General features: G+C 48.5%; 1 protein-coding gene across 1 annotated transcript; it reads right to left on the bottom strand.

Moving 5' to 3' along the window:
* Positions 1 to 24,950, bottom strand: ift74 (intraflagellar transport 74). The gene is made up of 20 exons (XM_038267767.1): positions 24,812 to 24,950; positions 23,263 to 23,396; positions 21,185 to 21,311; positions 21,025 to 21,073; positions 11,688 to 11,786; positions 11,551 to 11,611; positions 10,945 to 11,004; positions 10,795 to 10,856; positions 7,100 to 7,238; positions 6,964 to 7,026; positions 6,744 to 6,887; positions 6,062 to 6,102; positions 5,908 to 5,987; positions 5,759 to 5,812; positions 5,594 to 5,691; positions 5,389 to 5,515; positions 5,163 to 5,326; positions 4,957 to 5,082; positions 4,820 to 4,880; positions 1 to 132 (listed from the first exon to the last, which is right to left on the bottom strand). Exons 2-20 carry the CDS (start codon positions 23,389 to 23,391, stop codon positions 17 to 19), a joined length of 1,800 nt encoding a protein of 599 aa, XP_038123695.1. The 5' UTR covers positions 23,392 to 23,396; positions 24,812 to 24,950; the 3' UTR covers positions 1 to 16.
* Positions 24,951 to 26,812: the final 1,862 nt, after the last annotated feature.

Genomic DNA, 26,812 nt, shown 5'->3' with positions numbered 1-26,812 from the left:
GAGATGACTGCAGCTCTCAGGTCTTGTTGGTTTGCAGCAACTCTATGAGGCTCCGGTTATAATCGGCCACCTGCTGGGCGACGGCCTTAGCCACCGAGGCGTAGGCGCTCTCACGAGTCTTGGATGTGATGACTGACAGTAAAGTTAAAGACTATCACAGAAGTACTATGATGGAGGAGGTGGTGCATACATCCTGCAAACATGGGAATAGAAATCCAAAAGGAACTGCAAACAGAAATCATACCAACAAATTAAATGTTTTAGGTTGCAAAAAATAAAAATTAGGAAAAGCTGCAAACTAACATAAGTACTCTAGACTACTAGGGGGAGATGGTCATCGTTCCTAGCGTCATACTTCAACCTTTAGGTCCTATACTTCAACCTTTAGGTCCTATACTTCAACCTTAAGGTCCTATACTTCAACCTTTAGGTCCTATACTTCAACCTTTAGGTCCTATACTTCAACCTTTAGGTCCTATACTTCAACCTTTAGGTCCTATACTTCAACCTTTAGGTCCTATACTTCAACCTTTAGGTCCTATACTTCAACCTTTAGGTCCTATACTTCAACCTTTAGGTCCTATACTTCAACCTTTAGGTCCTATACTTCAACCTTTAGGTCCTATACTTCAGCCTTTAGGTCCTATACTTCAACCTTTAGGTCCTATACTTCTACCTTTAGGTCCTATACTTCAACCTTTAGGTCCTATACTTCAACCTTTAGGTCCTATACTTCAGCCTTTAGGTCCTATACTTCAACCTTTAGGTCCTATACTTCAACCTTTAGGTCCTATACTTCAGCCTTTAGGTCCTATACTTCAGCCTTTAGGTCCTATACTTCTACCTTTAGGTCCTATACTTCAACCTTTAGGTCCTATACTTCAACCTTTAGGTCCTATACTTCAACCTTTAGGTCCTATACTTCAGCCTTTAGGTCCTATACTTCAACCTTTAGGTCCTATACTTCAGCCTTTAGGTCCTATACTTCAACCTTTAGGTCCTATACTTCAACCTTTAGGTCCTATACTTCTACCTTTGCCAGGTCAGCAGTAAGAACTCTAAATAGGGGAGGAAGGGAGCTCCAGACTGTGTTGCTGAATCTGGACAGCCTTAAGAATGTGGTACTGTGAAATGTGCGGTACTCGCACACATATGAATGATGCTGGACAAATTAGGACGACAGACTTCTGAAGAAAAAATAAAATGTTACCCAAATATAGCGAGGGACTAAAGCTCCTGCTGGTAACTGATAATAGCTACCTGTGGACATCCCTAGCCACTGCTCACAGCTACGTATAGACCCCCTAGCTGCTGCTAACAGCTACCTATGGATGTCCCTAGCTGCTGCTAACAGCTACCTATGGAGATCCCTAGCTACTGCTAACAGCTACCTCTAGACATCCCAAGCTGCAGCAAAAGCTACTTCTGGACGTCCCTAGCCACTGCTAACAACTACCTGTGGACATCCCTAGCTGCTACTAAAAGCTACCTCTAGATGTCCCTAGCCACTGCTACAAGCTGATAAAAGCTACACATGGACACCCCAATCCGCTTCTAAAAGCTATGCATGGACATCCACAGCCACTGCTAAAAGCTACACATGGACGTCCCTAGCTGCTGCTAAAATCTACGTGTGGACGCCCCTAGCTGCTGCTAAAATCTACCCCTAGACATCCACAGGTAAATGCTAATAGCTACCGGTGGATGTCCCTAGCAGCTGCTAACAGCTACCTCTGGATGTCCACAGGTAACTGCTAATAGCTACCTGTGGACATCCCTAGCCGATGCTAGATGTCCTAGATGTCCGTAGCCGGTGCTAAGAGCTACTTGTACACATCCATAGGTAGCTGCTAATAGCTACCTGTGGATGTTGCAAGGCGCTGCTAACAACTACCTGTGGAAGTCCCTTGCTGCTGCTAAAAGCTAGGCTTGGACGCCCCAAGCCGCCCCTAAAAGCTACGCATGGACATCCCTAGCTGCTGCTAACAAATACCTGTGGGCGTTCCTAGCCGCTGATAAAAGATACATGTGGACGTCCCTAGTCGATGCCAACAACTACCTGTTGACATCCCTAGCCACTGCTAAAAACTATCCTGTTGACATCCCAAGCTGCTAGCTGCTAACAGCTACCTCTTGACGTCCCAAGCCGCTGAAAAAGCTACCTGTGGAAGTCCCTCGCCACTGCTAGAAACTACCGGTGGACGTCCCTATTAGCTGCTAACGGCTACCTGTTGACTTCCCTAGCTGCTGCTAACAGCTACCTGTGGATGTCTAAAGCCGCTGCTAACAGCTACCTCTAGATGTCCACAGGTAACTGCTAATAGCTACCTGTTGACATCCCTAGCCACTGCTAAAAACTACCTGTTGACATCCCTAGCTGCTAGCTGCTAACAGCTACCTCTTGATGTCCCAAGCCGCTGCAAAAGCTACCTGTGGAAGTCCCTCGCCACTGCTAGAAACTACCGGTGGACGTCCCTATTAGCTGCTAAGAGCTACCTGTTGACTTCCCTAGCTGCTGCTAACAGCTACCTGTGGATGTCTAAAGCCGCTGCTAACAGCTACCTTTAGATGTCCACAGGTAACTGCTAATAGCTACCTGTGGACGTCCCTAGCCACTGCTAAACAGCTACCTGTGGATGTCTAAAGCGGCTGCTAACAGCTACCTCTAGATGTCCACAGGTAACTGCTAATAGCTACCTGTGGACATCCCTAGCCGATGCTAACAGCTACTTCTAGATGTCCATAGCCACTACTAACACCTACTTCTACACGTCCACAAGTAGCTGCTAATAGCTACCTGTGGATGTCCCAAGTCGCTGCTAACAACTACCTGTGGAAGTCCCTTGCCACTGCTAAAAGCTATATGTGGAAGCCCCAAGCCGCCGCTAACAGCACTAACACTAGCCGCTGCTAACAACTAGCTGTGGACGTCCCTAGCCGCTGCTAACAACTAGCTGTGGACGTCCCAAGCCGCCGCTAACAGCACTAAAACTAGCCGCTGCTAACAACTAGCTGTGGACGTCCCAAGTCGCCGCTAACAGCACTAACACTAGCCGCTGCTAACAACTAGCTGTGGACGTCCCAAGCCGCCGCTAACAGCACTAACACTAGCCGCTGCTAACAACTAGCTGTGGATGTCCCAAGCCGCCGCTAACAGAACTAACACTAGCCGCTGCTAACAACTAGCTGTGGACATCCCTAGCCGCTGCTAACAGAACTAACACTAGCCGCTGCTAACAACTAGCTGTGGACGTCCCTAGCCGCTGCTAACAACTACCTGTGGAAGTCCCTTGCTGCTGCTAAAAGCTACGCATGGACGTCCCTAGCCGCTGCTAACAACTAGCTGTGGACGTCCCTAGCCGCTACTAACAACTAGCTGTGGACGTCCCTAGCCATTGATAACAACTAGCTGTGGACGTCCCAAGCCGCTGCTAACAACTAGCTGTGGACGTCCCTAGCCGCTACTAACAACTAGCTGTGGACGTCCCTAGCCATTGATAACAACTAGCTGTGGACGTCCCAAGCCGCTGCTAACAACTAGCTGTGGACGTCCCTAGCCGCTACTAACAACTAGCTGTGGACGTCCCTAGCCATTGATAACAACTAGCTGTGGACGTCCCAAGCCGCTGCTAACAACTAGCTGTGGACGTCCCTAACTGAAACTAGCAGCTACCTGTGGACTTCCCTAGCCGCTGCTAACAACTAGCTGTGGACGTCCCTAGCCGCTGATAACAACTAGCTGTGGACGTCCCTAGCCGCTGCTAACAACTAGTTGTGGACGTCCCTAACTGAAACTAGCAGCTACCTGTGGACTTCCCTAGCCGCTGCTAACAACTAGCTGTGGACGTCCCTAGCCGCTGATAACAACTAGCTGTGGACGTCCCTAGCCGCTGCTAACAACTAGTTGTGGACGTCCCTAGCCGCTGATAACAACTAGCTGTGGACCTCCCTAGCCGCTGCTAACAACTAGTTGTGGACGTCCCTAACTGAAACTAGCAGCTACCTGTGGACTTCCCTAGCCGCTGCTAACAACTAGCTGTGGACGTCCCTAGCCGTGATAACAACTAGCTGTGGACGTCCCTAGCCGCTGCTAACAACTAGCTGTGGACGTCCCTAGCCGCTGCTAACAGCTACCTCTGGACGTTCTTAGCTGCTGCTCAAGACGGAGGTATTCTTACTGAACCAGAGGTTCTTCCGTCCATCCTGACTGTTTTTCTCATCCATCAATATCTTCTTTGTAGACTTGTCCCCTACGACTTGATGACCGTTTCCCCCTAGTGGTCTGGAGTACTGCAGTGATGCAAAGCCAGCTTGCAGCTTTTCTTAAAGCTATAGTGGAGGATGTGTTTTTTTCCGGTGGTCCTCCTAACTGTCAGTCATTCTGGTCATGTGTTACCGTAAGGCTGTCCTTCGTGTTCGTCCCCATTTTGACAAACCGCTGGCGAGTCTGACATAGTGGAAAAATTGCACATCTTCTTTCGGAAAGTGAGCTTGTAAGATCAGAGCGTGCACGAGGAGAAATGGGCTTGTGCACGCTCTTGGGCACGTTAAAAGGACGTTCCCTCTTAGGAGCGGGTGCAGGGTTGCCCATATGCATTTTGTTTTTGGGCGGGACTTTTCAAAAATGCATGAAAATCCTCCACTATACCTTTAACATGCATCTTTATGTTGTAGTTTTATATTTTCACAGTTTACACGATACAGTTGCTATAACATTCATCCTTTCATAACTTCAATTACATTCAAAAAATGAATTAAATATTCCCAGAGGTTCTTGAAAAGGTCATCGTGCTGAGGATGGAGATGTTCTGAAGGATACATTCTTTCATGAGGAAGTTGTTCTGCTCCAGGTGCTGCCACTTCCTCTCCAGGTTAGTCAGCTGAGACACAGACACAGAATGAAAAGCTGCTGCTGAAGCGTTTAGCTGGACCTGTCCGTCCCTGTCCTGCTCTAACCTGAGTGTGCGTCTCGTTCTCCTGAAGTTTGGTCTTCAGAGCTTCGTGTCTCTGGTTCATCTCCCCCAGCAGCTGTCCAAACGTGTCTCTGCGTTGAGTCAGAGTCTCGCGCTCGTCCAGGAGCCGCTACAGGAGGAGAGGAGGAGAGAGGAGGTGTTGAGTTTGCCACGGATCAGGACTGTGGGCTTTAGGTCTGGACCTGCTACCTTCTTCTTGTCCTCGGCTGTCTGCTTCAGGGTGTCCAGGTCTCTGTAGGTGAGCAGCTCAGACTCCATGGTGCTGACCTGCTCTTTCAGGGTGCTGAGCTCTCCTGTGATCTTCCCCTCCAGCTGTTGAATCTTCTCCAGGTCCTGCTGCAGCCGTTTGGACTCTGAGAAGGAGAGGAGTCATCCGTCTAAACCCTGCTGTAGCGTCCAGATGCTTTTTACTCACCTGTGCTCAGTCCTCTGGCTGTGCTCTCTGATTGGATCACATCCGTCTCTTTGCTGACCAGAACTTCCTGCATGTTCCTCAGCTCGCTGGTGGTCACTCCATCCACAAGGCGGAGCCTCAACATGTTCTAAAGAGAGATCGGAACACACACTTCAGATCCTAACCACCCTCCTCCTCCTCATCATGAGTCTCTGCTGCCTCTAACCCTGCTGTAATGTTCCAGGAGGGAAACGATGTTCTCCTGGCTCTGGGTCAGCTTCTCCAGCTCCTCAGCTCTGATCTCCTCAAACGACTCCAGGAAACCTGGAAGCAAGAAAGATGACTGTAAAAGAGGCCGGGCTCCAAACCTTCATCTGACTGGGCGACTTACGGTCCATCTCCTCCTCCTTCTTCTTCAGCTCCTTGTACTTCTGTTGGCACTCGACTTTAAGGGGGAAAAACAACAAAAAAAGACGTCTTTGGTTCATTAAAAAAAACTAAATCATGAAAGGAAGAAAGATTCTGATGCAGCAGCATTACCCTGAGCTGCTTCTGAGTCCTGCTCCAGGTTCTGGATCTCCTCTTTGACCTGTTTGCTCCTGTCCCTGATGTCAGTGAGCCTGAGGACACGCACACATTAACGCAGGGAGCTTTGAAAGCAACGCAGTCAGAGTTAGCAGGAAGCAATACTCACTGTCTGTCCATGCTGGCTATTTCCTGGCTGTCCTCCTTCACCTGAGGACAAAAACTATGCTTCACTCTGGGATCATTTAAATAACCTTTACATATTAGATAATAATGAGGACATTTCTTCATTTTCCTCTTTGGCCTGCTGGGGTCGCCATTGTCTCTCTAAAAAATAGGAACCATCTGTTTTTGGTGCCAGTGAACAAAGAGTCGGATCTCTGGCAGAGAAGAGTCGGTGTCACTGTGCAGATTAGCCGCTTCATTTAGCTCTGCTCTCCGTCGCTGTCGGAGAAAGAAGGCGGAGCTTCCTGCTCTAATAAAAACATTCATTTCTCCAAAGCTTAAACAGCTGAACTCTGAGTAACGCTATGAATGACTCCATATCATATCAGATAGAAGTTGGAGCACTTTAATCTATGAAGGCAGATCTATAGCAGGAGAAAGAGACCATTATCAGTGGGACCAAGAAGAAGGCTGATGCTGCCTCCATCCATGTCTCTTCCTGTTCCTGGACAATCAAAATGTAAACAATGTCCACTCATAACTTTCACCAGTCTAAAGTTTTATCTTCACACATTTGATTCGGTTGCAGTTTTTGCAGAACTTGGTCAGTTAAACTGGGCCACGTTTGTTACGTTTCACCCAGAAAACCTGATAACTGACGTCAGAGGAAGGTGAGAAGAAGTCACCTGCTTTAGCAGCTTCTCCCTCTCCTCCTGGGGGGAGCCCAGGCTCTCCTGCTCAGCCTCCATGGCGTCACGCTTCGCCTCCAGAGCAGAGAGGGTCTGATGAAGCCGAACCATCTCTTGTTTGATGCGTGAGTGGGAGAGATCCTTCTCAGAAAGTAAAAACGCCGGATTAGACCCTTCATCTAAACTACAGTTTGGTCTTAGCATCCAGACTCTTTACCTCTTCATAGTCTTCCTTCCTGGTGGCTAGAAGGTCCAGCTCCTCCTGCAGGACTGCCAGCTCCTGTAAAAGAAACTGGAGCTCTGCAAAAGGTTCTCCTGGATCCATTCTGGTGTTTTTTTTGGTATAAATTTACCTGTAGCAGCTCCTCATTGGCCGTCGTCATGGAGAAATATTTCTCCCTCTTCGCTGAAGGCATAGCCTGGATAACTTCGTCAGCCACCTGTCTTTCCCTTCTGATCTCCTCCTCAATGGCCTCAATCACCTCTTCTCTCCTGCAGGGCACAGAACCAGCTTTTATGATTTCTGCTTTTTGCTTCATCTCATCCGTGACAGAGAATCAGAGGAAGCCGACTCTTAAAGCTGAAGTCTGTAAGTTTTTAAAAATCACTTTTTTGTCATATTGGCTAAAACTGTCCCTATGCCCAGACAGCAGTACATGTGATACACTATATTGCCAAAAGTATTTGCTCACCTGCCTTGACTCACATATGAGCTTAAGTGACATCCCGTTCCTAATCCATAGGGTTCAATATGACGTCGGTCCACCCTTTGCAGCTAGAACAGCTTCAACTCTTCTGGGAAGGCTGTCCACAAGGTTTAGGAGTGTGTTTATGGGAATTTTTGACCATTCTTCCAGAAGCGCATTTGTGAGGTCGCACACTGATGTTGGACGAGAAGGCCTGGCTCTCAGTCTCCGCTCTAATTCATCCCAAAGGTGTTCTATCGGGTTGAGGTCAGGACTCTGTGCAGGCCAGTCAAGTTCATCCACACCAGACTCTGTCATCCATGTCTTTATGGACCTTGCTTTGTGCACTGGTGCACAGTCATGTTGGAAGAGGAAGGGGCCAGCTCCAAACTGTTCCCACAAAGTTGGGAGCATGGAATTGTCCAAAATGTCTTGGTATGCTGAAGCATTCAGAGTTCCTTTCACTGGAACTAAGGGGCCAAGCCCAGCTCCTGAAAAACAACCCCACACCATAATCCCCCCTCCACCAAACTTTACACTTGGCACAATGCAGTCAGACAAGTACCGTTCTCCTGGCAACCGCCAAACCCAGACCCGTCCATCAGATTGCCAGATGGAGAAGCGCGATTCGTCACTCCAGAGAACGCGTCTCCACTGCTCTAGAGTCCAGTGGCGGCGTGCTTTACACCACCGCATCCGACGCTTTGCATTGCACTTGGTGATGTATGGCTTGGATGCAGCTGCTCGACCATGGAAACCCATTCCATGAAGCTCTCTGCGCACTGTTCTTGAGCTAATCTGAAGGCCACATGAAGTTTGGAGGTCTGTAGTGATTGACTCTGCAGAAAGTTGGCGACCTCTTCGCACTATGCGCGTCAGCATCCGCTGACCCCGCTCCGTCAGTTTACGTGGCCTACCACTTCGTGGCTGAGTTGCTGTCGTTCCCAAACACTTCCATTTTCTTATAATACAGCTGACAGTTGACTGTGGAATATTTAGGAGCGAGGAAATTTCACGACTGGATTTGTTGCACAGGTGGCATCCTATCACAGTTCCACGCTGGAATTCACTGAGCTCCTGAGAGCGACCCATTCTTTCACAAATGTTTGTAAAAACAGTCTGCATGCCTAGGTGCTTGAATTTATACACCTGTGGCCATGGAAGTGATTGGAACACCTGATTCCAATAATTTGGATGGGTGAGCAAATACTTTTGGCAATATAGTGTATGTAACCTGTGAAAAAAACTGCTTCAATTGGTCCCGCCTACTGCCTGTATTTCAATCTGGAAAGAATAATTCGGGACGAGACAAAACAACCAATCACAGCCAGAGGAGCGTCTGATGGAGTGTCAATCACAGCTCACACACGCTGAATCCCGCCCCCCCCCCCCTTCTGGTCGCATGCGGTAGCCGCGCAGATGCTGTGAGAGGGGTGGAGCTTGGAGGTGGGGAATGAGTGAAGCAGAGAGGGTGGGGGAGTGGCGTGAAACCTGTTTTTCTTCAAATTTTCAGTCGAAGTCTGCTCTCTCCTCAATGTTACAGACTGCAGCTTTAAAGCTTAGAGCTTAGCACCAAATTAACATCAATATGGCTGCTACAGGTTTAGGCTGCCGGAGGACCAAATTACCATTTTTCCTCACCCTGTTTGGTTCAGTCTCTGTTCTCCAGTATTTAAGCAGGTCATGTAATCTGCAAACAGACTATGATTCATTTTCTAGGATAAGATAGTTTGTAAAAATCCCAGTAAAACCAGTGAGAGTTCAGACTCTAATGGGGATAATGAATGTTTAAAAGTTCACCTCTCTAAAAAAGGAAGAAAAAAACTTTACAGAGCTGCATTTAATTAACTTAGATGACTTTATTACTACCACCGGGGGTAGATTGTTTCAACCAACAAAAAAATAAAAAATAAACATCTAATAACATAAAAATTTGAGAAAATTGTGACGCAAAGCTTCAGGACTAAAATTAATAATAATAAAAACACAACAGCCACCCTACATGGAATCTGAACGTCTATGTAGGGAACTATGACATTTCTAGATCATCTTTAGATAGATTCAATTTAAAGACCACATGGGAGAGAGCCGCCCCACTGCAGAGATACTGGGAAGCACGGTGGAGGAGGGGTGATGATCATTGTAGACGACATTATGAGATCTGGTGGTCCTCATCCTTCCTGCAGGAACTAAACATCTCGACAGCCCAGGAACAACAATGAGGAAGCTGAGAGCAGAGGTTTGGTTGGTCATAAAGGAAGAACCTTGCAACTTCTACAGGAGGGTTAGGGTCAGCTGCTAAAGCCGATCAACACTCTGAGATTTTGCCCTTTCTGGGCCGATTCTCCAGTCGTGCGATAATTTTTTGTATTTGGCCGAGTTCCAGCCTCATGGTGCGTCCTGCAGCATACAGGGGGTAACATGTTTGAAATTCAGTCAGCCCTCCTGAGGTGTTCATCCTGCTGTTGAAGCACAGCTACCAGAACCTCCAGCACTGCACACGTGTAAACAAGGAGTTCCTCTTCTTCTTCTTCCAGATTGACGAGTCCTAGTTGCTCCATCTCTGGGAGCTGAGTGGATTGTAGATGTAGAGTGGGAGCAGGTAGATCACATCAGAGTGTCGAGTCACTCAGTGTGAGAGCAAACACTGAGCTGTGAACTCTTCTTAGAAAAAGAAGCTGATTAGTCAGTCACTTCATCTGGATGGGATTAAACTGATTTCAGATAATAAAGTAAAACATCTTGGTGTTGTTTTTGATCAGGACCTGTCATTTAAATCCCAGATCAAAGAGGTTTCTAGAATTTCCTTCTTTCAATCTCTAACGTTCTGCTCTCTCTGCTTTTTCTCATAGTAGCTTCATCTGGTCTGTTCCTGTTTGGCTGTGACTCCATCCTGGAGAGAAATATCAGCTGTGCTGCTGCCATCAACACCTTTGTTTCTAGATGTTGGAGCTTGGCCTGTTTTCCAGTGTAGTCCTGTTTCTCTGACTGTGACTAACTGGATGTGCTCTCTTCATCCTCTGACATGGGAGCTGGCTCGGAGCTCGTCTGCCTGTTCTCCGCTGCTGCTTTCTGCTCGTTTTCCAACTAATGGTGCATCCATTTTAAATGTTTTAAACACTATATTGTGATAGAACTATTTTTCATTCTACTCACACTGAATAAGAACAAGTTAAAAAGCCAGACTGACGCAGATGGGAGTGACAGAAACACTTTCTTTTTTAACCTTTGAAAGAGTTTCAACGTGATTTTTTAGTCCTCTGGGTTTGTCATGTTTACAACTTTTGTTTTATAATAATAATAATTAATAATAATTCAGAAAGTAGAATCCTGGAATCTGGAAGTCAGATCAACAGCCTTACGCTCTCCTCTCGGTGAAGATGCTGTCAATCCTTCGTGCCTCGGCGTCGTTCTGCGCCTTGAGCTGAGAAAAGACCAAACCAAAGGGAAAACTGTGAGAATATCTGATGAGTCTTGTGGCTGGTTTTAGATAATCTCCAGCTCAGGTTTACCGTGTTGTAGTCATTGATCATTTCCTCCACCTCCGTGTTGGTGTTCAGCTTGTCCACCAGCTGCAAAATAAGCCAAACATGAATTAAAAAGCTCCTCTGATGTTCAGAAGACTGATTCCTCTTGTTTATCATGTTGCTCAAATCAGGAAGGAAATCCAAAAGAACATAACGGTGAGAAGATTAAACATCCCATATGTTCCTGGAGTCTCTGAAAAACTTTTCAACATTTCAAACCAACAGACCCTTCAACAGAGACTAGTTCCTCCTAAAGACCAAACCTCCAGGCTCAGATTTCAGCTTTCAGAAACCTACGCTGCAGCGAAAGAGTTGATTCCTTCCTGCTATCATCTCAATCCTCATCGCCACCAGGGACCAAAACATCTCACCTGGTCAGCCAGGCCAACAATAACCCTAACAACTCCCCTTTCTGATGCATAGACCAGTATCGGGTGTTTTCTAAGGCATTACAAAGCTTTGTTTAGTTCCACTCTACCAAGCCTGGAACCCAACACTAATCATTTTCAACTGAAAAAGTTTCCTGGATGGGAAGATAAAAACATCTTCAAAGTCCAGTGGATTGATTTTGAACTTTTTTGGGATGTTTACCATGTTGTAGTCTGCAAGCTGTCCCTGAAGGTCCTTGATCTCAGCAGCCAGGGCTTCAGCTCTGTAGCACAAAGCGAACAGTTGAGGGTGAACATCACTGATCTCATTCTGTAGCAGTCAATCAATCAGGCTCTCACCTTTTCTCATAGGAGAGGTAGACGGAGTTCTCCTGGTTGTAGTGTTCTATCTCTTTGTGGAGACGGCTGGTCTCTGTGGTCAGCTCGTTGATTTTACTCCTGGTGGGAAAACAGAAAGCTTTACTTAGTCATCATTTGATGGGATGATCTGGAAAACAAGCCACGCCCCTTCATCAACCTGGGCTCTGTGTGTTTTTATCAGCGGCGATGCTGACCTGTAACAACAGACTACATCACACCGCCTGGAGGCGGGACTAACCCCAACCCTCTACAGTTTACAGGGATTTGAACCTTCAACCTGCCAGAGATTATAATAACAACATTAATAATGTCCCTGAAAGTTTTTATTTAAAATATTTTCATTCAACAGGAAAGTTTATTGCGTTTTTAGGCAAATGTAATTTTACAGCACAAATCTAAACGCTGAACATCAGGAAAAAAAGGAAGAAATTTACATTTACCTAAAATAGAGACATTCTAAACATATACAGATGAAAAATAATAATTAAAAGATGATCATATAAAAAAGAAAGCAACAATTAACTGAAAACCAAAACTAACGATATTTTAATAGTAGTTCAAGGCAACTATAAAGTTCTAAGTTTCTGATGCAGATTTAAGCCACTGAGGGTTTGATATGTTGGAACTAATGATGCACTTTATCACATCTGATCACAAGTTTGATGAAATAAAAAAAAGGAAACCTAAAACAAAATAAACAAAAAGAAGTTAAAAATAACATGTTATATATTAATGCAACAGGTTTGAGTTTGCTCATATTTTTTCCCCACTTGAGGGGCGGGGCTGAAATGCCTCCACAAAACACTGCCAGCCGCTGCAATCAGTAACCGTGGGAACTAGAAATGTTGCTGAAGAGTCATCGATGTTCTACGTGATTGGTTTTAGAAAATAAACCCGACCACTGATCTGAGTGTCTGATCAGCCGCTTCGTATGTTCAATTCAATTCAAGAGACTTTATTGTCATTCACATCACGTGTTACATGAGGTAGAACGAAATTGAGAGTCACGGCCCCAGTTACATCTGATTATAAAAACATAAATTATAAAAACTAGCTACAAGATCAAATTATATAAATAGAAAAAAATATTTACAGATATATAAAAACAAGAAGTAGAGAATAAAATGTATATTAATAGTATTGTAGAGGATGGATGAAGTATGAGTAATGTAGCAGCGTGGGAAGATAAATTTAGCAGTGCAACATTTTAAAGTGTCCGAGTGTAAACTGCAAATACAGTGTCATTGGGGGGGTTAGGGGTTGAAGTGACCAAGTTATTGTTAGGGACAGTTTGAGAGTCTCACAGCTTCTGGTATGAAGCTGTTTCTCAGTCTGGTTGTCCTGCATTTGATGCTCCGCAGCCTCCTGCCTGAGGGTAGCGGGAGAAAAAGTGAGTGTGCTGGGTGAGTGGGGTCCTTCATGATGCAGGAGGCCCTTTTCCTGCATCTGGAGGTGTAGATGTCTGTGGTGGTGGGGAGGTTGACTCCAACAGTCCTCTGTGCAGCCTTCACTACTTTCTGCAGAGCTTTCCTGTCTGCAGCAGAGCAGCTGCCGTACCACACGCTGATGCTGGAGCACAGCACGCTCTCCGCCACACATCTGTAGAAGGAGATGAGGACTGAGCTCCCCAGTCCTGCACGCTTCAGCCGCCTGAGGAAGTAGAGCCGCTGATTCGCCTTCTTGACCAGAGTGGAAGTGTTGTTGCTCCAGGTGAGGTTGTTGCTCAGGTGCACACCCAAGTACCTGTAGCTGGAGACAACTTCCACCGCAGATCCTCCGACGAGCAGGGGGAGATGGGCGTGTCTGCTCCGTCTGAAGTCCACAATCATCTCCTTCGTCTTCTTGACCTTGATGCAGAGGTTGTTTTCTCTACACCAGCCCTCCAGGTGTTCCACCTCCTGTCTGTAGCTGGACTCCTCACCGTTTGTGATGTTTCCAACCACTGTTGTATCGTCTGCAAACTTCACAATATGACAGCCAGGATGGAGAAAGCAGTCATATGTGAGCAGCGTCAACAGGAGGGGACTCAGCACACAGCCCTGTGGAGAGCCAGTGCTGAGGACTGTGGTGGAGGAGGAGATGTTGTGGATCTTCACAGACTGCAGCCTGTTGGTCAGGAAGTCCAGGACCCAGTTGCAAAGTGAAATGCTCAGACCAAGTGAGGAGAGTTTAGTTATTAGGGTCTGCGGGATTATTGTATTGAAAGCAGATGTGAAGTCCACAAACAGCAGACGGACGTAGGAGTCCTTCCGCTCCAGGTGGGTGAGAGCAGTGTGGACCACAGAAGAAATGGCATCTTCTGTGGAGCGGTTCTTCCTGTAGGCGTACTGGTGAGGGTCCACAGTGATGTCAATGGTGGCTTTGATGTGGGTCATTACCAGTCTTTCAAAGCACTTTGTGACTATTGGCGTGAGGGCTATTGGCCGATAGTCATTCAGACCCATCACTGTGGAGCTCTTTGGAACCGGGATGATAGTGGCGGTCTTTAGGCAGGCGGGAACAGCCACTTGAAAAAGGGAGACATTATAAATGTCTGCTAGGACCTTGCAGAGCTGATCAGCACAGTCCCTCAGAACCCGTCCGGGGATGTTGTCCGGGCCAGCAGCTTTTCGTGGGTTGATCCTTTTCAGGGTCCTCCTCACTTCTGCTGGCGTCACACTGAGTGGCATCTCTCCAGGTGGGGGGTTGAGTCTGGAACTGGGTGGAGTGTCATGGTCCTCAAAGCGGGCGTAGAACTCGTTGAGGGCTTCAGGCAGAGAGGGGTCTTTAGCGCATTGTGCATCACTGGTTTTGTAGTCAGTGATGCACTTAATGCCCTTCCACATGCTCCGTGGATCCTGGGAGGTGAAGTGTCCCTGGATTTTCTGAGCATATGAAGCTATCAACAATGATGGGAGTAACAGTGCTGAAAGTAACAGCGTTATGCTGCATTCACATCGCACGCAGCAGGCGCAGCAGAAGCAGCGAGTTTCCATGCAAAGTCAATGGTTGACGCGTGTCAAGGCGCATCAAAAGGTCCCGCAGCGCATTCTAAGCAGCAGAAGCAGCGCGTCGGGAGCGTTTAAGTATGTGACGCGCTGCAAACGCGCTGCTGCTGCGGGAGATGGAAAAAATTAGCTGTTGCTGCTGAACGCGCCGCATCAACCAATCAGAGAAGCTGATCTGGGAGCTGGCAGGGAGTCAGACACAGCACTGCTGATGCAGAGCGCTATGATCACTCCTCTGAAACAGTTTATTAACGCCTAAATTAACTTCAAATGTAGAAACCTGCCAGCAGAATATGTTGGCTTTTATTATCCTGCTGCCTGCAGTTTGGATTATGTACAGGGTTACCTTCCAGTCGCCATGGTGAACTGCGAGGAGACGGCCCAGGACAGAGGCTGCTGATGAATGGGATTCCTACTGACAGCGCACCTAAGGTATGTGGAGGTCTGAGCGGCTCTGACAGAAATAATATTGGAAGGTAGGATGGTAATCTGGATGAACTGACTGCATTGATTAAGTTTTCAGATGGATTTTCTCACTTAAAAACATAATAAAACTACTTTATTCCAACTGATCACAGCAAATATAGCTGCAAGGCAGAGAAAGGATAGTGAAGCTCCGGCGAACGCGCGTCAGACACACTTTTGCACCGTGCAGCCAGAGCAGCAAAGCTGCTTCAGCCACGCGTCAGAACTAACTGGTACAAGCAGCAAAAATGAAGCAGCAGACGCGATTTTGCTGCTTTTGCTGCGTCCGGTGTGAACGCAGCATTACTAATGCCGTTACCTTTTTTAGTAACGAGTAATCTAACTAATTACTTTGACTGTAATCGTAACGCAGTTGCCATTGCCGACACCCCCTTACTGCACATTACTCAGGTCGCACTATGAACCTTTTTTCATGATAGGACTCGTGCGCCTTGTCATGAGAGAGGGGAGGATGAGAATGGCTGATGGATGGATGGATGGATGGATGGATGGATGGATGATGGATGGATGGATGAATGATGGATGGATGGATGGATGATGGATGGATGGATGAATGGATGGATGGATGGAGGATGGATGGATGGATGGATGGATGGAGGATGGATGATGGATGGATGGATGGATGGATGGATGGATGGATGATGGATGGATGGATGGATGATGGATGGATGGATGGATGGATGGATGGATGGATGGATGATGGATGGATGGATGGATGGATGGATGATGGATGGATGGATGGATGATGGATGGATGGATGGATGGATGGATGGATGATGGATGGATGGATGGATGGATGATGGATGGATGATGGATGGATGGATGGATGGATGGATGGATGATGGATGGATGGATGATGGATGGATGGATGGATGATGGATGGATGGATGGATGGATGGATGGATGGATGGATGGATGAATGGATGGATGATGGATGATGGATGGATGGATGGAGGATGGATGGATGGATGGATGGATGGATGGATGGATGGATGGAGGATGGATGGATGGATGGATGATGGATGGATGGATGATGGATGGATGGATGGATGATGGATGGATGATGGATGGATGGATGGATGGATGGATGATGGATGGATGGATGGATGGATGATGGATGGATGGATGATGGATGGATGGATGGATGGATGGATGGATGGAGGATGGATGGATGGATGGATGGAGGATGGATGATGGATGGATGGATGGATGATGGATGGATGGATGATGGATGGATGGATGGATGGATGATGGATGGATGGATGGATGGATGGATGGATGATGGATGGATGGATGGATGGATGGATGGATGGAAGGATGGATGGATGGATGATGGATGGATGGATGATGGATGGATGGATGGATGGATGATGGATGGATGGATGAATGGATGGATGGATGGATGGAGGATGGATGGATGGATGGATGGATGGAGGATGGATGATGGATGGATGGATGGAGGGAAATGGAGGGTTGATGGAGGGGATGGATGATGGATGGATGGAGGGTTTGGATGGATGGATTAGGGGATGGATGGATGGTTGGATGTGGAGGGATGGATGGAGGGGTTTGGATGATGGATGGATGGTTTTGGAGGGAAATGGATGGATGGAGAGGGGATGGATGGATGGATGGATGATGGATGGATGATGGATGGAGGGATGGATGATGGATGGATGGTTTGTTGGATGGATGGATGGTTGGATGGATGGATGGAGGAGGGATGGATGATGGATGGATGGATGGAGGAGGGAATGGGGGGGAGGGTTTTGGGGGGTTGGGGGAAAGGGGGTTGGAGGGATGGATGATGGATGGAGGGGAGGGAAAGGTTTGGAGGGAAAGGGGATGGATAAAGGGATGGATGATGGGATGGATGGATGAGGTGTGGAGGGAATGGAGGGGAAGGAGGGAAAGGGGGAAAGGAGGGAGGAGGATGGAATGGATGGATGGGAGGATGGAGGGATGGATGGTGGATGGATGGGATGGGATGGAAGGATGGATGGATGGAGGGAGGAAAGGGGGAATGGGAGGAGGGGGATGGGGGGAAATGGGGGGATGGGGGGATGGTATCGAGGGAAGGGGAGGGGATGGAGGATGGAGGGATGATGGATGGAGGGGATGAGGGGTTATGGGGAATGGAGGGAAAATGGAGGGAGGGTGGGGGGGGAGGGAAAATGTGGATGGATGAAGGGTTGGGATGGATGGAGGGAGGGAAATGGATGGAGGGATGGATGGATGGATGGTTGGAGGGAAATGGAGGGATGGATGGATGGATAGGATGGTTTGGGGGAATTTGGGGGGGATGGAGGGAGTGGAGGGATGGGGATGGTTTGGTAGGGGGAAGGAAGGGATGGATGGAGGGATGGGGGAGGAGGGATGTGGATGGATATGGGGGTGATGGATGTGGGGGGATGAGGTGGGATGGATGGATATGGAAGGTTTTGGAGGGGGAGGTGGATGGAGGGATGGATGGATGGGATGGATGCCTACCTGAAAACCCCGCGCCAACCTGCCCCTCCGCCAACTGCTCCTGCGCCTATCGCCCCAACCTGCCCCCACCCCTCCTTTTTTCCGCCCAACCCCTTCCCCCGCCTATCTGCGTTTACCTGCCCCCCGCCCCAAACCTGCTCCTCACCCCTATCGGGTTTCTCCCTGCTCCCCACGCCAAACCGCTCCTCGCCCCCTATCGCGTCTACCTGCCCCCGCCCAAACCTTCCCTCACGCCTATCTGCGTCTACCTGCCCCACGCTACCGCTTCCCGCGCCAACCTGCTCCTCACGCCAAAACCCTTCCTGCACCCCCCGCCCCAAACCCTCTCCCCACCCCTATCTCGTCTCGTCCCAGCCCCTGCTTCGCGCCTATCTTTTCTAACCCGCACCCCGCCCGCCAACCGTCCTCGCGCCTATCGGGCGTCTACCTGTCCCCGCGAACCAAACCCCTGCTCCTCGCGCCTATCTGGTCTACCTGTCCCCCGCCTACCTGCCCCCGGCCAACCGCTCCTCACGCCTATCTGCGTCTACCTGCCCCCCAAAGCCTACCTGTCGCCCCTATCTGCGTCTACCTGCCCCCCCGCGCCAACCTGCTCCTCACGCCTATCTGCGTCTACCTGTCCCCACCCACCTCCCCCCGCCCCAAACCCTGCTCCTACACCTTCTGGGTTTTCCTGCCCCCGCCCCCAACCTGCCCCTGCCCCTATCTGCGTCTCCCTGCCCCCCCCACCCTCCCTGTCCCCGCGCCACCCTGCTCCTCACGCCTATTGCGTTCCTGCCCCCCGGCCCAACCTGCCCCTCACGCCTTTTGGGTTTCCCTGCCCCCCGGCCCTCTCCTCACGCCATCTGCGTCTCCCTGCTCCCGCCCCAAAACCTGCTCCTCACGCCTATTCTACCCCTACCTGCACCCCGCCCCAACCCTGCTCCTCCCCCCTTTTGGGTTTACCTGCTCCCCCCCTACCTGCTCCCCGCGCCAACCTGCTCCCCACGCCTACCTGCTCCCCGCGCCAACCTGCTCCTCACGCCTATCTGCGTCTACCTGCTCCCCACGCCTACCTGCTCCCCGCGCCAACCTGCTCCTCACGCCTATCTGCGTCTACCTGCACCCCGCGCCAACCTGCTCCTCACGCCTATCTGCGTCTACCTGCATCCCGCGCCAACCTGCTCCTCACGCCTATCTGCGTCTACCTGCACCCCGCGCCAACCTGCTCCTCACGCCTATCTGCGTCTACCTGCACCCCGCGCCAACCTGCACCCCATGCCTACCTGCGTCTACCTGCACCCCGCGCCAACCTGCTCCTCGCGCCTATCTGCGTCTACCTGCACCCCGCGCCAACCTGCTCCTCGCGCCTATCTGCGTCTACCTGCACCCCGCGCCAACCTGCACCCCATGCCTATCTACGCCTACCTGCACCCCATGCCTACCTGCGTCTACCTGCACCCCCCGTCTACCTGCACCCCGCGCCAACCTGCTCCCCGCGCCTATCTACGCCTACCTGCACCCCATGCCTACCTGCGTCTACCTGCACCCCCCGTCTACCTGCACCCCGCGCCAACCTGCTCCCCGCGCCTATCTACGCCTACCTGCACCCCATGCCTACCTGCTCCCCGCGCCTATCTACGCCTACCTGCACCCCATGCCTACCTGCGTCTACCTGCACCCCCGTCTACCTGCACCCCGCGCCAACGTGCTCCCCGCGCCTATCTACGCCTACCTGCACCCCATGCCTACCTGCTCCCCGCGCCTATCTACGCCTACCTGCACCCCATGCCTACCTGCTCCCCGCGCCTATCTACGCCTACCTGCACCCCGCGCCAACCTGCTCCCCGCGCCTATCTACGCCTACCTGCACCCCATGCCTACCTGCTCCCCGCGCATATCTACGCCTACCTGCACCCCATGCCTACCTGCGTCTACCTGCACCCCGCGCCAACCTGCTCCCCGCGCCTATCTGCGTCTACCTGCTCCCCGCTCCAACCTGCTCCCCGCGCCTATCTACGCCTACCTGCACCCCATGCCTACCTGCTCCCCGCGCCTATCTACGCCTACCTGCACCCCATGCCTACCTGCTCCCCGCGCCAACCTGCTCCCCGCGCCTATCTGCGTCTACCTGCTCCCCGCTCCAACCTGCTCCCCGCGCCTATCTACGCCTACCTGCACCCCGCGCCTACCTGCTCCCCACGCCTACCTGCGTCTACCTGCTCCCCGCGCCTATCTACGCCTACCTGCACCCCATGCCTACCTGCACCCCGCGCCAACCTGCTCCCCGCGCCTATCTGCGTCTACCTGCTCCCCGCTCCAACCTGCTCCCCGCGCCTATCTACGCCTACCTGCACCCCGCGCCTACTTGCTCCCCACGCCTACCTGCGTCTACCTGCTCCCCGCGCCTACCTGCGTCTACCTGCTCCCCGCTCCAACCTGCTCCCCGCGCCTATCTACGCCTACCTGCACCCCATGCCTACCTGCGTCTACCTGCACCCCACGCCAACCTGCACCCCGCGCCAACCTGCTCCCCGCGCCTATCTACGCCTACCTGCACCCCGCGCCAACCTGCTCCCCTCGCCTTTCTACGCCTACCTGCACCCCATGCCTACCTGCGTCTACCTGCACCCCCGTCTACCTGCACCCCACGCCAACCTGCACCCCGCGCCAACCTGCTCCCTGCGCCTATCTACGCCAACCTGCACCCCGCGCCAACCTGCTCCCCGCGCCTATCTATGCCTACCTGCACCCCATGCCTACCTGCGTCTACCTGCTCCCCACGCCTACCTGCTCCCCGCGCCTATCTACGCCTACCTGCACCCCATGCCTTCCTGCGTCTACCTGCACCCCCGTCTACCTGCACCCCACGCCAACCTGCACCCCGCGCCAACCTGCTCCCCGCGCCTATCTACGCCAACCTGCACCCCGCGCCAACCTGCTCCCCGCGCCTATCTACGCCTACCTGCACCCCATGCCTACCTGCGTCTACCTGCTCCCCACGCCTACCTGCTCCCCGCGCCTATCTACGCCTACCTGCACCCCATGCCTACCTGCGTCTACCTGCACCCCCCGTCTACCTGCACCCCGCGCCTATCTACGCCTACCTGCACCCCATGCCTACCTGCGTCTACCTGCTCCCCACGCCTACCTGCGCTTATCTGCACTCTGTGCCTACCTGCACCTCGCGCCTACCTGCGCCCCACGCCTACCTGAACCCCACATCTACCTGCACCCTGCGCCTACCTGCACCCTGCGCCTACCTGCATAGAAGGAACAATGACAGAAATTAGGAAAAGGATGAAGGGAGGAGCTGAACTACGGCCCATTTCATAGATAAAGGATCATGTAGGAGGCTGAGCTCATTACGTTACCTGAGGAGACCCAGGTAGTAGGACTTATCCAGGATCTGTCTCTGAGGCCCTGCAGCACCAAACGTGATGAAAGAAGAAGAAAGAAATGATCTGTTAGAGGCCAGAAACTTTCAACGCTCCATCCAAACCAACCAGCAGGCTGAGGGACCCATCAGAACACCTTTGATGCCGGTCTTCATCCCACTGAGGCCCTGCTGGGTGACCGGCCTGTCCGTCACTTTGATGGCTGCTGACAGGACGCCAGGGGAGGGCACGCCTCCCTTCACACCACTGCTACCTGGAACCATCTGAAATAAATAAACATGAAACTAAGACTAATAGAAGATTCTCTGTTCTCATCAGACCGAGGTTCATTCTAAGCGATATACAATCCCAACAGTGAAACATGGCAATGGCAGCATCATGCTATGGGGTGCAGGGACAGGTCAACTGGTTGTGATTGAAGGAAAGATTAATTCCTTCCAACAAGACCATGACCCTAAGCTAACGGCTAGAAGAACAACTCTGGGACCCTTCCTCACTGGCCCAGCCAGAGCCCTGACCTAAACCCCATGGAGCATCCTGGAGAGACCTGAAAATGGCCGCCCACCAACGCTCAGCATCCACCCTGACAGACCTGGAGAGGAAGAACGGCAGAGGATCCATCATCATTCCCAGGAAGACTTATGGCTGCTTCTACTCCATACTGAGGGTCTGAATACTAATCACCAGGTGATATTTCAGCTTCTCTTTTTTAATACATTTACAAATGTTTTTCAACATTTCTGTTATTTTCTGTCAGGATGGGCTGCTGAGTAACACTATAGAGAAATAAAATAATTTATTGATTTTAGCTTTTCACAGAGAGTGAAAAATTGAAAGGAGTGTGAATACTTTCCGTACCCACTGTGTGTGTGTATATATATATATATATATATATATATATATATATATATATATATATATATATATATATATATATATATGTATCAGGGCTCGATGTTAACCATTTCCCGATCTCCCGGGGCAAGTAGTTTTTATTGTTGGTAGAGTACAAATTTCATTGCATTTGCCCGCCAGGCAAGTGCAATAAAATTTATCACACATATGACTTTAAAATCACAAGCATTCAATGAAAACGACCCAGAAGCGTTTCCGGCGCCATTTTTGTTGTTTTGTACACATTCTCGTGTGATTTCAAAAAGCCGGGTGATTTTCCACCAGATGGCGTGATTTTTGTCCATCTATCGGTAATTTTTATGTAGTTACCAAAACGACAAACAAGCTAGAAAGCGCAATCATATGGCAGTCCTCTGTACAGTGATGCAGGTCACATATTAAAAAATGTTCATTATTTTTTTCTCTCAGACATTGGAGAGGTGCATTTAAATGTTATAGAGCTAAACATGTTAGATTGGTGACCTGTTATGTTATTATTATTGTCTTGTTGCTGCATTTATTTTGTCAGGGAAAACTGATCCTGAGTCAGTTAAAAGTCAAGAAATTCTGAAATGATGTCAGACTGTGGAAACCCTGAATAAAATAACTATGATGATTCTCTAGAAAAGTCACATTATATTAATAGTATTATCTTGTATAAACATACCGTGACTTTAAATAAAAGTTATTCATTTGTGACATTGACTTCTGTCTGTGATTTATCTTCAGTTTTTAACCTGTCAAGTTTTTTTTTTTATTTTTAACATTAAAATTTATATTTTTCCAAGCACACAACAGTTTAAAGCAAAGTTTAGTTTGAAAAGAATGAGCAGGAAGGATTGAAAAGCATGTTAACACGGTAATGTAGGCTTGAGTTCATTATCTGACGCATGCAGATACACACCAGGAACCTGGAAACTTATTACAAAAAACATTTAAAAAACAAACATGTTTCATTGATATATATACAACAATGAATATTAGGAACTATATTTATCAAACATTATACTGGGTAAGTAAAAATTGTTTCTGTGGGCAAGTGGTAAAAATCCTTAATGTCAACCCCTGTATGTAATATATATATATATATATATATATATATATATATATATATATATATATATATATATATATATATATATATATATATATATATATAATTTAAATCTTATTATTGAAAAATAAAAACATTCCTGACAACAGAAGATTATCAGTCGATTATCTTTAGATGAACTGATTGATGATCAAAGTTATTGATGAATGAATCTTAGCTTATATTGGTTGTTTTAATGAAAGGGGGGCGCAGGCTCCAGGCTTTACCCCGGTAGGCACCCGGACCGCGGTGGGTGGGGGCCTCACAGCCGTCGGGGGTCTTCCAGCCGCTGCAGCAGCAGATCCAGTGCGGCTCATCGGCCTCCCGGTGCTGGAAGGCGGCCTCTGGCTCCACATGATGCCTGGAAAGCAAGCAGCACCATTGATCAGGGATCAGACTGAAACCTTCTCTTCTATCAGAGGTTTTACGGCATTTTAACCTTTTTTAGAGAAAAGATCCAGATTTACAGACAAAAATGGCTGCAAGTCAGGATAGATGGAAAATACATCCAGGGGCACAAAGAAGAAATATATGTGGAACATCGACCTGCTATAGAAGGTTATAACATTCAACTACATCAAACCAAATAAATAAAAAATAGAAATTATAAGAATACTTATAATATAAAAACAAGGTTATGAAATAAAATAATAAAGTTTAACATGAGGGGAGAATTCAGTCTTTGTTTAGCCGTTTATTTCTGTAGAGTTTTAGGAAATCAGAGATTATTTGTGCTTTAGGACTTTTCTTAATCTTTAATGATTTTATATAAATATTAAACTATTTTAAGAAAACAACAAATTTGGGAGATGATTTGGGAATTCCACATTAATGACTGGAAATGTAGCTTAGTGCAGAGCTCATCAGCTTTACTGCAACATTAGAGCGACGTCGTCTCTGCAGATAAATGTTGGAATAAAGATAAATGTTTAATCCGTTTATAGAAACGTTTGCATCAGTGAGCAGCAGAAGATCAGCAGCTCTGCAGTTTCTGTCTCATCATCAAAGCCAAGACTCCCTTATTCTCTAGAGGAATAAATGTTGTTCATTACTGTGGGGCAAATGGGAGAGTTAGATATATTGTTCTTAGTTTGGTTATTGAACTTTTATCCTGTTTTTGTAGGATGCTATTTTTATTTAGTTTTTCAGGGTAAAGGTAATTAAACCAGTTTCTAATAAAATGTTGCTGACAAAGCAGCTAATTGTGGGTTTATTGGATGAGAGGCCAAAAGTTGAAAAAGATAAATTATCTCTATATAATTTATTGCAGTCTGACTCTAAAGGTTTGAAATGAATTTTCCAGGACAGGAGGATTAGTTTAACAGTTTGTCTACATTAAAATTCACTCCCAGAATAAATTATAATCCTCCAGTTTTGTTGAACCTTGGAATAAAAAACCACAGAATCTTCAGAGTTTGATCCAAGATTTTAACTCATTTATTTTAGGCGTCACATCCTCCATCTTTAACCAAACTGCTGTTCTTCATAGACTGAGGTCTGATGCTCACACCTGAAAATACTCCGGATTAGGGTCCCACAGGGCAGCACAACCGAACCATCGGCTGCGGGACCACCAGGGCCCAGCCGGGGCCAGCAGGGGCCGGAGCTGATGGTAGCCGCGGCCCGTTTGCCCGCTGCGGCCAGCGGGTGGAATCTTACAGCCACCGAGGCGGGTTCGGTCGCTCCGTCCCCCGCTGGCTCCGGACCCGGAGCTGATGGTTCGGTTCGAACGCCCGGTCCGGTCCAGTCCGATCCGGTCCAGTCCGCCCCCCTTACCTTGATCTCCTCCTGCAGCTCCTTAGAGGTAGAAACACACACAAGCTAATGCATAGCAGCCCAGCGGTGTGGACGTTACCATGGTAACAGTCTTCTTCTTCTTCTTCTTCAAGGGGTAACAAGTCTGCCTCCTAGCGGCCGCTGTAGCTCCCAGGTCTGCTGGGGTCCTGCTTCCTGCCAGTGACGTTACGCCACATGATTGGCTGAACGTTCCCTCACGATGTAAATCATTATGGTTTCCTAGACAACGATAATAACAATGCAGCGTCAGTGTGTCTAGTCTGTAGCGTTAGCGTGGATAATGACCCATGAAGTTTTAACTGATTGATAACAAAACTGAAAAAATGGCTGTGTTCGAAATCCTGGGCTGCATCCTCCACCTACTCCTACCTCCTACCTAGACTGGATCCTTCCAAGTCCTTGAAAACAAGGAGACCGGAAGTGTTCGACGGGTTTAACCGCCGTATGCTCTGTTGCTTAGCAACCATGAAAGTTGACACACAAAGCAGGAAAAGAATGAATACAGAAGTTTATTTTTTATTATAAAGTGAACAAAGACTGATGAGAATCCAGAGTGGAATAAAGGTTCCACCCACCGGGAGCAGGAACAATTCAAATCAAATGTAATGATAGAAACCTTAGTCGGTTAAATAACCTGCTGCTGTCATTCTGCACATCTCTGATGTTGCTGCTATTTTCAAACATCCATCACTGTAAAAATGTCCATAGCTGCATAATTGGTTATTTATTCTCCAGTTTGATATTGTTAAAGCACTTTACAGGATTTTATTGTTTATATAGGGCTTGGTCGTCATGACATAAGCACTTTGCATGGCCACCATCTTGAATGCCTCTTTTCCCGCTGCTCAGACTACTGCCTATGACTACCACATTCTGTACTCCCTCTCAGCCGTGTTTTAATTTGATTAATTTCACCTTAACTTGGTTTCAGCCATGGTAAACCGTTGCTGTATTGTGGGCTGTAACAGTGCAACACATGATCGCCATGGAAACATAGAAAATGGGTTAATTTTCCATGGCTGTTACTCAGCAATCAGTGGGGAGCTTTATAACGGAGCAGGTTCCTGGAGCAAGCTGCCAGTCAGCTCTGGTAGCGTTCTAAGCTCCCTGAGCCTCCTCTAACCTCTCCTTGCTCTCGTCCTCCACAGAACCAGACCGGACGCTCTCCAGGATCAGGTCCGTTTCCTTCATCTCCTCGCTGCTCCTGTCTCCTCTCTGGTGACTCCTTACAGGACCAATCAGCCTGCCTGTCCACCCTCAGTCCAACACCAGACCATCGAAGAGTCTGGTTAAGCATCATGTCAAACGCCTCCGGGTATATGTTGTACTGCCCTTATTCGAACCGAGGTGGAGTGAACGCCATCAGCTCCTGCTCCCGGGACACCATTTCTGGCAGGGATACCAACCTTTGCACGACACTGGAGTTATACCTGCCTGCTGAGAATGACCTCTTCTGTCGCTGCAGCATGCATCACCCTAAACTCTGGCATATTGATGAGAAAAAGGATTGAAATATGAACAAAAAAAGGAAACTTTGAAACATATTCTTACTGTTTTGCGAGAAATGATATAAAATAGTGTTGATAGCAAAATGATCCACTGAACAGAGAATGTATTCATGGCACACTGACTGTAGCACATCGCGTCTGCATACAAGGAAAAATTGTTTTAATTCAAATTTTTTCTGTCCACCAAAACTCAATTTTAGGGCATCCAATGCATGAGAAATATAAAAACATTAAGAAAACCAGAAGGTGGTTTGTTGTCCTCGGCGTCCTCTCTGGTGAATCTGATGTTATGGTCGACAGAGCTGATGTGTCCTGTGAAAGCTTCCACTTCCTTTAGCTGGATTTTACCAAAGTGTCATCCACGTATCTAAACCAGTGGATCTAAACCAGTGGATCATCCTACCATAATCAGGCTTCAACTGGAAGGCAACTCTTTGTCAATTCTGTTGGCTCCACCAGATCGTACATGAAA

Source organism: Cyprinodon tularosa, unplaced genomic scaffold, assembly GCF_016077235.1.
Source record: "Cyprinodon tularosa strain WSP-4 unplaced genomic scaffold, ASM1607723v1 ctg683, whole genome shotgun sequence".
NCBI classification, from domain to species: domain Eukaryota; kingdom Metazoa; phylum Chordata; class Actinopteri; order Cyprinodontiformes; family Cyprinodontidae; genus Cyprinodon; species Cyprinodon tularosa.
The sequence above is the reverse complement of the archived record's forward strand: the minus strand, read 5'-3'. Positions and strand labels throughout refer to the sequence as shown.

Bases quoted from the DNA above. Each gene is read 5' to 3' on its own strand.
- ift74 (XM_038267767.1), bottom strand. From the start codon at position 23,391: ATGTGGAGCCAGAGGCCGCCTTCCAGCACCGGGAGGCCGATGAGCCGC. The intron at 11,005-11,550 runs GTAAACATCCCA...CTTATTTTGCAG, and splicing joins AGCTTGCAGACTACAACATG to CTGGTGGACAAGCTGAACAC. The intron at 5,516-5,593 runs GTTAGAGGCAGC...ATCTCTCTTTAG, and splicing joins TCCTGGAACATTACAGCAGG to AACATGTTGAGGCTCCGCCT.